We start from the raw sequence: 13,653 nt of genomic DNA on the forward strand, positions 1-13,653 counted from the left end.
AAGTAGGAATAAACAAAATCTTTTTCTGAATGGCAGGCAGTGACTAGTGGGATACCAGAGGGATCAGTGATAGGATTCTAGCAATTCACAACATATATTAGTGATTTGGATAAGGGAACTAAATATACTATCCTCAAACTTGCAGATGACAAAACTCAGACGGAGGATGAGCTGTAAGGAGAATGCAACAATGCTTCAGTGAGATTTTGATAAGCTGCAGGCAAATGCAGTATAATGTGGATAAATATGAGGTTATCCACGATGGGAGCAAAAAACTAGAAGGCAGATTATTCATCTGAATGCAAAATCACCCCTCTCAATTTATAGTCAATGAGCCCTTGATGTCATTGTGCACAAGGCAGGTATGCAGGTGCAGCAGGCAATATAAACAGCAAATAATATGTTGACCTTCATAGTGAGAGGATTCGAGTACAGGAGCAGGGATATTTTGCTGCAATTACACAAGACTTCAGTGAGCCCACACATGAAATACTATGCTCTGATTTAGTCTTATCTGAGGAAGGAGGTTATTATACTGCAAATACAGCTAACATAAGAACTAGGAAGCAGGAGAAGGCAATTCAGTCCCTCAAGCCTGCCCCACCATTTTGTACGATCATGACTTACCACAAAAAGGTTTATCAGACAGATTCCTGAGATGGTAGGACCTACATATGAGGTGTGATTGAATCAGTTAGGATTATACTCACTGGAGTTCAGAAGAGTAACAGGGATTTCAGAGAAACCTTATAAAATTCTAACTGGACCAATTCTAACATGAAGTTATGGGGTAACCTTAGAGGTTTATAAAATCATGAGTAGTGTAGATGAGGTGAATGGCAGGGTATTTTCCCATGAGGGTGGGGATTTCAAGACAAGGGGGCATATTGTTAAGATGAAAGGAGAGAGTTTTAAAAAAATAGACAGGAAGGGTAACATTTTTCCCCACACAGAGTGATGTGTGTGTGGAATTAACTTCCAGAGAAAGTGATGGATTTGAGTACAGTTACCACATTAAAAAGAAATTCGGATAAATACACAAATAGGAACTGTTTGGAAGGATATGGACCAAGCACAGGAAGGTGATTTTAGGGTTAAGGTCAGCATGGACTAGTTGGAATGAAGGGTCTGTTTCCATGCTATGACTTTAAGACGAGTCAGGGTAGATGTAGGAAGGATTTTCCTGATGGTAAGGGACTCCAGAACCAGAACCAGGGGCAACAGTCTAAGAATATGGGGTAAACCACATAGGACTGAGATGAGGATAATTTTCTTCACACAGAGAGTAGTAAGCCTGTGAAATTCACTATCACGAAAACAGTCAAGGACAAAACATTATATAATTGAGAAGGATTTGAATGCAGAACAACCGCGATTTTCCGAAAGAGAAAGGCAGGTCGGATTTTATTCAGATAACTGAGCAGGGTTCGTGCGGGGAACGGTAGGAACAGGGTTCCGGCGGCAGCGGCAATGGCAGGAACAGGGCTCCGGCGGCAGCGGCAACAGCAGGAACAGGGCTCCGGCGGCAGCGGCAACGGCAGGAACAGGGTTCCGGCGGCAGCGGCAATGGCAGGAACAGGGCTCCGGTGGCAGCTGCAACGGCAGGAACAGGGCTCCCGCGGCAGCGGCAGGAACAGGGCTCCCGCGGCGAACTTTTTCCTGCTCCCGCTGACATCCCAGGCTGCCTGCTCTCACTGTGCATTTATTTAAATTTAGTAAAATTTTTACAGGACCTTGAGACCTTGCTTGGATAATTGATGTTTGGATAACCGAGATTGCTCTGCATACCACTTGAGAATAAATGGATCAAAGGATATCGGAGAAAAGCACACACATGCTATCAAGCTGATCAGCCATGATCATAATGATGGGCACAGCAGGTTTGAAGGGCCAAATGGCCTACTCCTGCTCTTATTTTCGACGTTTCAAGAGTGGAGGGTGTGGAAATAAAAATGGGCAACCTGGAAATGGCAGAGAAGCTGAATAAATACTTTGCATCAATCATCTCAGTAAAAGACACCGATAGTTTTCCAAAATCACCAAATCATCAAGTGGCAAAATGAAGAGAGGAAATAAATACTTGCACAATAATTATCACTAGAGAAAAAAATGTTAGGATCACCTGGACTTGAAGTGATCCGTCTTCAGGTATTAAAAGGAAGTAGCTACAGAGTTAGCTGATGCACTAAGACCATAAGGAGTAGGAGCAGGGAGTAGGCTATTCAGCCCCTCAAGCCTGCTCTGCCATTCAACAGGATCATGGCTGATCTAACATTTCTCACATCCACTTTCCTGCCCTTTCCTCACAACCCTCGATTTCCCTACTGATCAAGAATCCACCTATCTCATCCTTAAATAGACACAAGGAATCTGCCCCCACAGCTCTCTGTAGAAAAAATTCCAAAGACACACAACCCTCAGAAGAAATTACTCATCTCAGTCTTAAATTGGCACTAATCTATTCTGAGACTATGCCTTCTAGTCCTACAGTCTCCCATGAGGGGAAACATCTTTTCAGCATTAACCCTATTAAGGCCCTGAAAAATACTATATGCTTCAGTAAGATCACCTCTGAATTCCAATGAGTATAATGAGAAATTCACCAAGGCTCCTTAGACAGCACCTTCCAAGCCAACAACCAATATCTAGGAGGATAAGACAGCAGATGCAAAAGAACACAACTACCTGCAAGTTCCCCTCCAAACCACTCACCATCTTAATTTGGAAATATATTGCCTTTCATTCAATATCACTGGCCCAAAACCCTAGACTCACTCCCAAAAACTCTGGTGACATGCCTACATCAAATTGACTGCAGCAGCACAAATTGTCAACTCACCATTACTTTCACTAGGACAACGAGGGATGGGCAACAAGTGCTGGCCCAGCCAGTAGAGCGCACATTTTTTGAATGAGTTTTTAAAACTAAAGTGGTTTTATACTTTAAATTGAAGAACCAAAATGGAAGCATGCCAGCTCTTTCAAAGTTTGAGCTTGCATGGTTCATGAATACAGTACCAAGGCCAGGAACAGATTTTATTATCATTTAACCCTGATCATTCTTGACAACGAGAAACTCCATTGGACATATTCAAGCTCAAACATTGAAAGCCAAGACATTTAAGGAAATTGTTAGAAGATCAAAGAAAGTATTCAGGAAAAATTTGTTATGCAAGTAATATTTTTCAAATCAACACAGTAAATTGTGAAATGCATCTAAACAGTTACACAAAAACTTAAGTTTCATTCTGAGGGTATAGTATAACAGCAACACGCAAAGTTAGCTCAAAAGTAAAAAACAGAGCCAAACATAGCAATGTTTTATTCAGAGAAACTGAATTATTTGATGTTCGCATTACAAAAGGCAAATCCTGCAATGAAAGTTTTCTAAACTGGGCATGTAGTAACTGGAGTTTCGAAGAATGATGGGATCTCATTCAAACATGTAAAATTTTGACAGATCTTAACAGGCTGGATGCAGAGATGATGTTTCCCTTGGCCAGAGGATCCAGAGTAAGGTCTCAATGTAGGGTAGGCCACTTAGGATTAGATACATTTTCTTCACTCAAGAGGATAGCAATCTGTGGAACTCCATGTGGAGTCCAAGTCAGTGAATATATTTAAGAAATAAATGAAAAGACTAAAAAGCTAAAGGAGTCATGGGGAATGAGGATAGAGTGGAAATATGACTCTGAGACAGAGGGAATCAACAATGGTCACACTGTTTTGAGCCAGCTGCACTATTCATTGATCAGCCCATTAACAGATGTATGCACTCACCCTTGCCCTCAATTGTGGAGCAACACGAGCGTTGCCCTTCTCTTCATCCTCCATTCCACTTTCCTATATTCAGTAACTTCCACCACATTCAGTCTGTGCCATCAAAAGTATCTTCACTTTCACATACAGCCTTCCAGAGAAACTACTGCCTCCATGATGCCTTGGTCTACTGTTCAAGCATCCCCAACACCAAGACCCAAACAAGTAAAACCAGAAGTGCCAAACGTACAAAACCAGAAGACACTTATTATTTTAATTAAACATTACTTTTCCGAGTAAATACATTTAAACACATCTCAAATTCTCAATGAAAGTTTCTAACTGTTTTCCATTTTATACATAATAATTCTGTTTAGATAAAGTTCCTCCAGCAGCAGCTCATACCACAGAATCACTATGATTTTCAATTTTAAAATCTTTGGGCAAACGTAATGAAATATACATTTCATTAATTTAATCATAAAAGACTTAGAATGCCACAGACCAGCAGTGAAGATCCTGCAAATCACTATTCATGAAACTGCTTCCATAGGAACAGGCATTCAGCCCCTTGACCTTGATCCAACACTATTCAATGAGATCATGGCTGATCTGTTGCCTAAAGTTACACTTACCTGCTTCTGGCCCATATCCCTTGGTAGCTTAGCTACCTCAGATTTAAAATTAAGCTAAGTTATTATTAACAACTGATCTAGCATCTATCATTTGTGAAAGGGAGTTCCAAACCTCTACCACTGTGTGTAGATGTGCTTCCTAACATCTCTCCTAAACATTCTGACCTTAATTTTTAGACTATGTCCCCTAGTTCTAAAATTTCCAATGGAAATAATTTATCTTTATCTACACTTTTTTGTATTGTTAATACCTTGAAGACTTCAAAATTCTAAATTGTAGAGAAAACAAGTCTACTTTACATAATTTCTCATTGCTTAAAAGCTGCTGTTTCTGAACTTCCATAAGATCAGTCATTACCACCTTGCCCATGTCTGGGGTTTCACAATCCACGAATGTTTACAAATCAAATTTGTGATAATAGAATTATGGAATGTTCTATATTGTAAAATTGCAATTTACAATACACACCTCCAGCTACACGTTTCTTTTTCCCGGTTTTGGGATGGTCCCATTGAGTCTTCAGTTCAATATGACTGTTGAGTAAAGAAAAAAATTGTGAAACTCGCGGCTTAAAATTTTTAGGTGATGCATTTACCTGCAGAACATTTGTAGGAAGCCACGAAAAAGACAGACAATATAAGGAGCATAACAGAATGAATTCAGTGAAAGCAAAATTGCAAATTATGAAAATGCTGCTATGATACTTCACTTTAAAAATATTTTATTGTATGTTATTTTATAAAACTCCATAACCCAAAATTCCATGCTCAGCATCCACACAACACATACAGCGGCTAGTAGTTGGTTTAATGTAATTTTCATTTCCATACTTTACAACGATCGAATTGGAGGTGTAAGACATGGGACAGAGATAGGAGAGATTGGAAGAGGGTAACTATGCTGTGTTAATAGGAAATTCAATAATTACTTATAATTTTAAAACTTACCTCAATTTGGCCCTTGGCCACAACAAAATCTGATCTTAAATTGATTTGAAGTAAATAAATCTTAAATGAAATTAGCATACATGACACTGATAGGAAAACCTATTCTCAGAATAATGGATCACTCATTTACGAGTTAGACAAGACATTTGTTAACTCAAAGGATTTAAAACCTTATTTCGCCAGTTGAATTTTAAAGAATGAGACTTTCAGTTTTCTGAATAATAAGAAAATCAAGAAATCACAGAATTCAGTGGTGAATTGAAGTCAAAAATCAACCAGGAATGAATGGGATAAACAGATGGCCTACTTCTATTTATGTCATTGAAGAAGTATACACAGAAATTTTAAAAAAATCATCTGAGGGATGCGTTTTCAGAAGAAGTTCTGGAGTAGGCAAGGAAATAGTCAAACAAATGATGACCTGGGAAGATGGCCTAGGAACTCGCACTAACTGGTCTAGAATGGAATGCAGGTGAAACAGTAATATGGCGTTTAGGAAGAAAGTATAGCCAACAATAGGTGGCTAAAGAAAATAACAAATGGAGAAGCAACCACAGGTGGACTTGAAAATTAGGTTTAGGCTATTGAAAGTGATTTGCAATTATCCAGTGGATCGCAAGTGACAAAAAGGTGAAGAAGCTGGGCTTTCTGCAGCAGAGTTTGCAAAGTATGGAGGCAGAGACTTCAGACAAATTATCAACAGCAGATGGTGCCTTCAAACATACAATATTTCTTTTTATTTACTTTGTTAATAATAATCAAGAGAGTCATAAATGGCAAGTACTTTTCTGTGACAAGACTGTGAACATTACTGAAAAATATTTGTTTGATACAAAATCTGAGTCACATTTGCTAGTCTGCTAAATTTGAGCTCTGTATTGGAAGTTAATCTTTGCATGAACGTTTCATATGTTTGCAAATCCAACAGGCAGATCTCCAATCTATACAGTTTTGCATATAAACAGATTAGGCACCATGAAGGACAGGAGCATAAGAGAAATATTAATGAAATAAAATACAATAGTTTCATTGGAAGGCATTTAGGTGAAGATTTGAAATCCTTCTGTTGTTGCTTCAAATAGAGTCAGAGTTATACAGCAAGGAAACAGACCCCACGTCCAACTCGCCTGCACTGACCAGATATCTTAAGCTGATCTAGTCCCATTTACCAGCATTTGGTCCATATCTCTCTAAACCCTTCCTTTTCATGTACCTTTTTAAATGTTGTAATTGTACTTGCCTCTACCACCTCCTCAGGCAGCTCATTCCATATATACACCACCCTCTACATGAAAAAGCTGCTCTTCATGTTCCTTTTCAACCTTCCTCCTCTCACCTTAAACCTATGCTCTCTCGTTTTGGACACCTCTATCCTGGGAAAAAGACTTGACATTATCCATACCTCATGATTTTATAAACTTTTTTTTTAATAAGGTCAACCCCAGCCTATTCAACCTCTCCCTATAACTCAAATCCTCCAATCCTGGCAGCATCCTTGTAAACCTTTTCTGAACCCTTTCAAGTTTGTCAATCTTGTGTGTTGATTTCACTAATTGTGGGAAGAGCTGAGAATTTATAAATAGAAAAATTAGTTTAGAAACAATTTATGGAATTTTTATCCTCTCAGGTATTTCAGTCCCTTTAAATGACAGCTTAATTTTACAAGCATCCAATGTACACTGAGGTAGACATTCTTCCTTCTGGGAAAAGAGGATCAATAAGATCATGGCATTTTAAAACAAAACCTTTTAAAAGACATGAAAACCAAACATATTTTACCAAAAAACCTCATCAACCAAGTAACTAACACTCAGAAGTTAGATTTTAATTAAAAAGAACACATTTGAACCTTGTGTCATGCATTTACATATGCATTGATTTAACACAATCAGTTTTCCCAGAGTGCACAGTGACCTAATCAGTGTCTGACGAAAGCTCCTTTTCCTAAATTCCATTTTAGAAGCAGTTAGCTCCGATAGAAGGGCCAAATGTTTTGGAAACGGAGACACTTGCTTTGTTTTACCCACGCAAACATGACAGCAGATAAATGATAAACTACAACAAGGCATCAAACGTCAGCCATACAAACACAGGTAAAGCCTTTGAAAAGAGCAAGGTAAAGGTACAGAGATATAACTCCACATAGTTGTAGGATTTCTGCTGTGGATTTCAGAAATAACAGCTTTTTACTCAGCAGTAACAAGAAAGCCCAGGCAACCTACCTTTACAATGATGAAAATTTTTTTAAAACTGCACTTCGACTTTCACATATATCTGGGATTCAAAGTTTAAGATTCCCAATGGGATAGCAAAGGTAAAAGCCCTCCAAACAAAGAACACACCCATGAACTAAAAACACTGATCAGGACTTTTGATCCAGTCATAGAAATGTACAGCATGGAAACAGACCCTTCGGTCCAACATGTCCATGCCGACCAGATATCCCAACCAATCTCGTCCCACCTGCCAGCACCCGGCCCATATCCCTCCAAACCCTTCTTATTCATATACCCATCCAAATGCCCCTTAAAAGTTGCAATTGTACCAGCCTCCACCACTTCCTCTGGCAGCTCATTCCATACCCGTACCACCCTCTGTGTGAAAACGTTTCCCTGTAGGTCTCTTTTATATCTTTCCCCTCTCACCCTAAACCTATGCCCGCTAGGTCTGGACTCCCACACTCCAGAGAAAAGACTTTGCCTATTTACCCTATCCATGCCCCTCATAATTTTGTAAACCCCTATAAGGTCACCTCTCAGCCTCCAACGCTCCAGTGAAAACAGCCCCAGCCTGTTCAGCCTCTCCCTATAGCTCAAATCCTCCAACCCTGGCAACATTCTTGTAAATCTTTACTGAATCCTTTCAAGTTTCACAACATCTTCCCGATAGGAAGGAGACCAGAATTGCACGCAATATTCCAACAGTGGCCTAACCAATTGTGGTGTAAAATTATGTCCCAATACATGTGTGAATCATAATGTAACACATGTATTGGGCCAAGCAGTGGAATGTGGTGAAACGGTTAAAAATTATGTCCCAATACATGTGTGAATCTAACCGGAATGGAGGTGTTGCTTAGTCCCGTGTGAATCTTATTACACACCTCCCCGTGTGAATCTTCTTATCTGTATGTAACCAGAATGGAATGTGTTTTTTAGCCTTGCTCTGCTGTTCACATGAATGTTTATATCTGGAAAAGAGTATATCAGCTGGAAAAGTCTCCAGTTCGGTGAGTCTGCTCCGGGGTTACGTTTAACCGCCGAGCGTGGGTTGTTGGCAACCGCTCTACGAGAACTGACGGCTCCCAGTTCCGGTAACATGTAGAGTGAGTATAAGCCAGACCCGTTGTAAGTATGAGACCTGGTTGTGGCGACGCTGCGGGGAATAAAATGCTCATATTCTAGCAGACTCGCCTCTTGGTCGTTTGTTCTGTGTCAGACTACTCTCCTACGAACCTGACCTTGAGAATTTTTTAAAACACCAATGTCCTGTACAGCCGCAACATGACCTCCCAACTCCTGTACTCAGTACTCTGACCAATAAAGGAAAGCATACCAAACACCTTCTTCACTATCCTATCTGCCTGCAACTCCACTTTCAAGGAGCTATGAACCTGCACTCCAAGGTCTCTTTGTTCAGCAACACTCCCTAGGATCTCACTATGAAGTGTAGAAGTCCTGCTAAGACTTGCTTTCCAAAATGCAGCACCTCGCATTTATCTGAATTAAACTCCATCTGCCACTTCTCAGTCCATTGGCCCATCTGATCAAGATCCTGTTGTAATCTGAGGTAACCCTCTTTGCTGTCAACTGCACCTCCAATTTTGGTGTCATCTGCAAACTTACTAACTGCACCTCTTATGCTCGCATCCAAATCATTTATGTAAATGACAAAAAGTAGAGGACCCAGCACCGATCCTTGTGGCACTCCACTGGTCACAGGCCTCCAGTCTGAAAAACAACCCTCCACCACCACCCTCTGTCTTCTACCTTTGAGCCAGTTCTGTATCCAAATGGCTATTTCTCCCTGTATTCCATGAGATCTAATCTTGCTAATAAGTCTCCCATGGGGAACCTTGTCGAACGCCTTACTGAAGTCCATATAGATCACATCTACTGCACTGCCCTCATCAATGCTCTTTGTTACTTCTTCAAAAAAATTAATCAAGTTTGTTAGACATGATTTCCCATGCACAAAGCCATCTTGACCATCCCTACTCAGTCCTTGCCTTTCCAAATACATGTACATCCTGTCCCTTAGGATTCCCTCCAACAACTTGCCCACCACCAAGGCCAGGCTCACTAGTCTGTAGTTCCCTGGCTTGTACTTACCACCCTTCTTAGACAGTGGCACCACATTTGCCAACCTCCAGTCTTCCGCCACCTCACCTGTGACTATTGATGATACAAATACCTCAGCAACAGGCCCAGCAATCACTTCTCTAGCTTCCCACAGAGTTCTCAGGTACACTTGATCAGATCCTGGGGATTTATCCACCTTTACCCATTTCAAGACATCCAGCACTTCCTCCTCTGTAATCTAGATATTTTGCACCTTCAGGAGTTCCTTCGCATCCCACTTACTTCTCATGTAGGGGACTTCTATTGCTTTCCAAAAGATACACAAAGCCAACACACCTGGACGCCCGATCGTGTCAGGCAATGGACCCTGTGTAAGAACCTCTCTGGCTATGTCGAGGGCATCTTGAAACCCATTGCAGCTAATGCAGCTAACATATGGGCAATTTAGCATGGCTAATTCACCTGCCCTGCACATGTTTGGACTGTGGGAGGAAACCGGAGCACCCAAAGGAAACCCACGCAGGCACGGGGAGAATGTGCAAACTCCACACAGACAGTCACCCAAGGTTGGAATCGAACCTGGGACCCTGGTGCTGTGAGGCAGCAGTGCTAACCACTGAGGCACCACGCCGCCCAAAACAGCCACCCGTGCTGTTCTTCACCCAGATGCACGGAACAGCCACGGGGACCAAATTTACACCCAAATATGCCAGCATTTTCATGCACACGTTCGAACAAGACTTTTTGCCACACAGGACCTCCAACCAGCACTATACACCAGATAAACTGACAACATTTTCTTCCTCTGGACCCATGGCGAGGAATCACCGAAACAACAACCCAATGATACCAACAGGTTTCATCCCACCATCAGACTTACCATGGACTGCTCTTTAGTATCTGCATCATTCTTGGACACACGCATGTCCATCAAGGACAGGCACCTCAGTACCTCACTCTACCGAAACCCACAGATAACCTCATGATGCTACACTTCTCTAGCTGCCAGCCTAAACATATCAATCAAACAGCCATTTCCTATTGTCAAGTCCTACGCATACCCAGGATCTGTTCAGATGAGGAGGAACGTGACAGACACCTGCAGGTGCTTAAAGATGCCGTCGTAAGAACAAGATATGATGCTCAACTCATCGATCGCCAATTCCAACATTCCACAGTGAGAAACTGTCGTGACTTCCTCAGGAGACAGACACGGGCTACCCTTGGTTATTCAGTACATCCTTGGAGTGGAGAAACTACCCCATGTTTTTCATAGCCTGCAGCACATTATCGATGAGGATGAACACCTCACCAAGATCTTCTTTATGTCTCCACTTCTCGCTTTTAAACAAACACCAAACTTTAAACAGACCACTGTTTACAGCATACTGCCCAGCCTTCAGGACAACATCAACCACAACACTGCACAACCCTGTCATAGCAACCACTGCAAGACGTGTCAGAGTGTCAACATAGATACCACTACAACATATGGGGACACCACTCATCATGTACGCAGCAGGTACTCATGTGACTCGGCCAAAGTTGTCTATCTCATATGCTGCAGGCAAGGATGCCCCGAGGCATGGTACACTGGCGAAACCAAACAGATGCTATGACAACGGATGAATGGACACTGTGCAACAATCGCCAGGCAGGGATGTTCCCTCCCAGTTCGGAAACAATTCAGTGGTCAGGGACATTCGGCCTTGGAGCTTCGGGTGAACATTCTCCAAGGCAGGCTTCAGGATTTGCAGCAACACAAAGTGACCGAGCAGAGGCTGATAGCCAGGTTTGGCACCCATGAAGATGGCCTCAACTGGGACCTTGGGTTCACATTACAGGTGGCCCCACTACATTATCCATTCTCTCTCACACAAGCACACATACAAACACATTTGCATACTCTCACGCAGACCCTCTCTCATATATATACACACATACAACCCCCACACTCTCATCCTCACAGGCTTATACCCCATAACACTCATTTTACCAAGCATGCATACACGCAACACACACTCACTTGCACAGACACTCTCACTCACTTTCATGCACGCACACATAAGTCTATGGGGTGAATTTGCATTTGCAGAATTATGTTGGCAGATACATTCTACTTTGCTCAAAAAGTGTACAATCTGCAGGCAGTCAATGCAAGCAGTAATATTTTATAAATTCCACTTTGGAAGTAGAACCAGTCTCAAGATTGGGATACAAACAGACTCTAACTTCACGCCTTTATTAATGCATTGTCTAAGCCTAGAAGTCACTTTTTTTTAAATAAAACCTTAAGTCATTTCGAGAATGTGACTTAAAAGAAGTTCTGGGGTTTACATATTAATGAAGCGAAACCTGCAACGTATTCTAAGATTAAAGACTTAACAGCAATCTAGGTTTGTTCAAAATATAATTTCAGTTGCATGACACTGAAATCTTTTGCTATAGATTCTGTGTCTTACGGTCCTGCTCCACAGTTACCTGATGAAGGAGGAGTGGTCCGAAAGCTAGTGCTTCCAAATAAACCTGTTGGACTATAACCTGGTGTTGTGAGATTTTTAACTTTGTCCAGGGAGTGAGACAAGCAGTTCCAAATAAAAGTCCAGAAGAAATTGCATGTTTTAACTTGCACCCAACAGAACAAAATAACTCAATTCAGGTACTATTTAACTTTGGTTTCATTGCTTGAAAGCAAATTTATAAATGTTTGTTTACTTTTTAAGTTCAACTACAATGGAGATAGAAGAGGAAATAACTTAAAATAATTATGTTATTTTGAAAAGTTATTGTACAAGTGACAACTACAGTACAACCTGACATCAACTGTCCTTATGCAAGTTTCATTAGAAACTCTACAAAATTGTTACAGAGCAGGTTATGGCCATTGGTCCATCATGTCTGCACTTCCAACTGTAAATCAGCATTATGACTTTCTGCCATTCTCCAAGTGAAACAGTAATAATAATAATCCATCCTCCACTGAACCTGCCTCCACCACACTTCCAAGTAGCGCATTTCAGAACGAAATGATAAGCAACTGCCAGAGATTTCCTTCTCACAAGGCTGTTGCAAATGACTTTAAATTTATGGGAATTCATTAAATTAATTGGAGAGAATTCAAAGAAGTTACTAAACTTCTATATTTTTAATGAAGTACAAGGATGAAGTGAAAGGGCTGAACTAAGTTCCAGCAACTTTTAGCTTTACAGCAGTAAAAGCCAGATTTCTTTCTAATGATCTGTAAGAGGGCTTTATTCTCCCCTCCACATTTTCCCTACCTCTCCTCATCCTCTTACCACACTCCATTTCTCCACTTCCTACACATATCCTTCCATCCAACCATCCTTTCCAGACACGTCCTCCTCTATGCCCACCCCCCCAACAATCAGCTTCCTCCCCACTCATCCCCCCCCATTCTTTCCCTATCTCCCATCACCCTCTCTTCTTACCCCCATTCACTTCCTCTTAATCCCCCCTCCTCTCCGTCCCCACTCTTCCCTCTTGCTCACCTTTCCTCCATTGCTCCTCCCTCCCTCCAAACCCTCCTCCCTCCGTCTCAACGACCCCACCCCACTCCCCTCTCTCCCTCCCTCTCTCCCTGTTTTTAATCACCGGAGTTCGCCATTTCCTTACTTGGCGTAGTAAACCCAGCCGTCTTTTGTGGTTCTCTCCTCCCAGCCGGGAGGCAGCTCATCCTCACTGTCGGTGTCGTCCAGCCCCGCATACTTCAGAGCGGCCATCGTCCTCGCAGGTTCACACCGCAACCGCCAGACTGTTTACCTACCTCACTTCCGTCCGCGCGCCGGAAACAACTGCCGTCTCGCGCGCGCCCACCACCCTGGTATGCTGGGAGTTGTAGTCCTCTGCGCTCGTCCACGCTGGGAGTTGTAGTCCTCTGCGCTCGTCCACGCTGGGAGTTGTAGTCCTCTGCGCCAGTCCACGCTCGCAGGAAAAATGCTGCAGTTGCCAGAAATCCGAAATAAATACAGAGAAAGCTGGTGTAATGCTCT

General features: G+C 41.9%; 1 protein-coding gene across 8 annotated transcripts in view; it reads right to left on the bottom strand.

The window, feature by feature from the left end:
- Positions 1–13,431, bottom strand: part of wwox (WW domain containing oxidoreductase) — a 948,132-nt gene extending 934,701 nt beyond the window's left edge. For 7 of the 8 annotated variants that reach the window (XM_087995711.1, XM_043706562.2, XM_087995712.1 and 4 more), the window contains exons 1-2: positions 13,277–13,431; positions 4,864–4,928 (exon numbers count right to left, since the gene is read on the bottom strand). In XM_087995711.1, coding sequence (XP_087851837.1) covers positions 4,864–4,928; positions 13,277–13,383 — 172 coding nt within the window. In that variant the 5' untranslated portion in view covers positions 13,384–13,431. The remainder of the gene's footprint in view (positions 1–4,863; positions 4,929–13,276) is intronic. The other variant, XM_043706566.2, reaches the window with a different exon arrangement.
- Positions 13,432–13,653: the final 222 nt, after the last annotated feature.

The sequence above is a fragment of the Chiloscyllium plagiosum genome, unplaced genomic scaffold (assembly GCF_037043375.1).
Source record: "Chiloscyllium plagiosum isolate Xiang-an unplaced genomic scaffold, Cpla_swu_hap1 HiC_scaffold_17, whole genome shotgun sequence".
NCBI classification, from domain to species: domain Eukaryota; kingdom Metazoa; phylum Chordata; class Chondrichthyes; order Orectolobiformes; family Hemiscylliidae; genus Chiloscyllium; species Chiloscyllium plagiosum.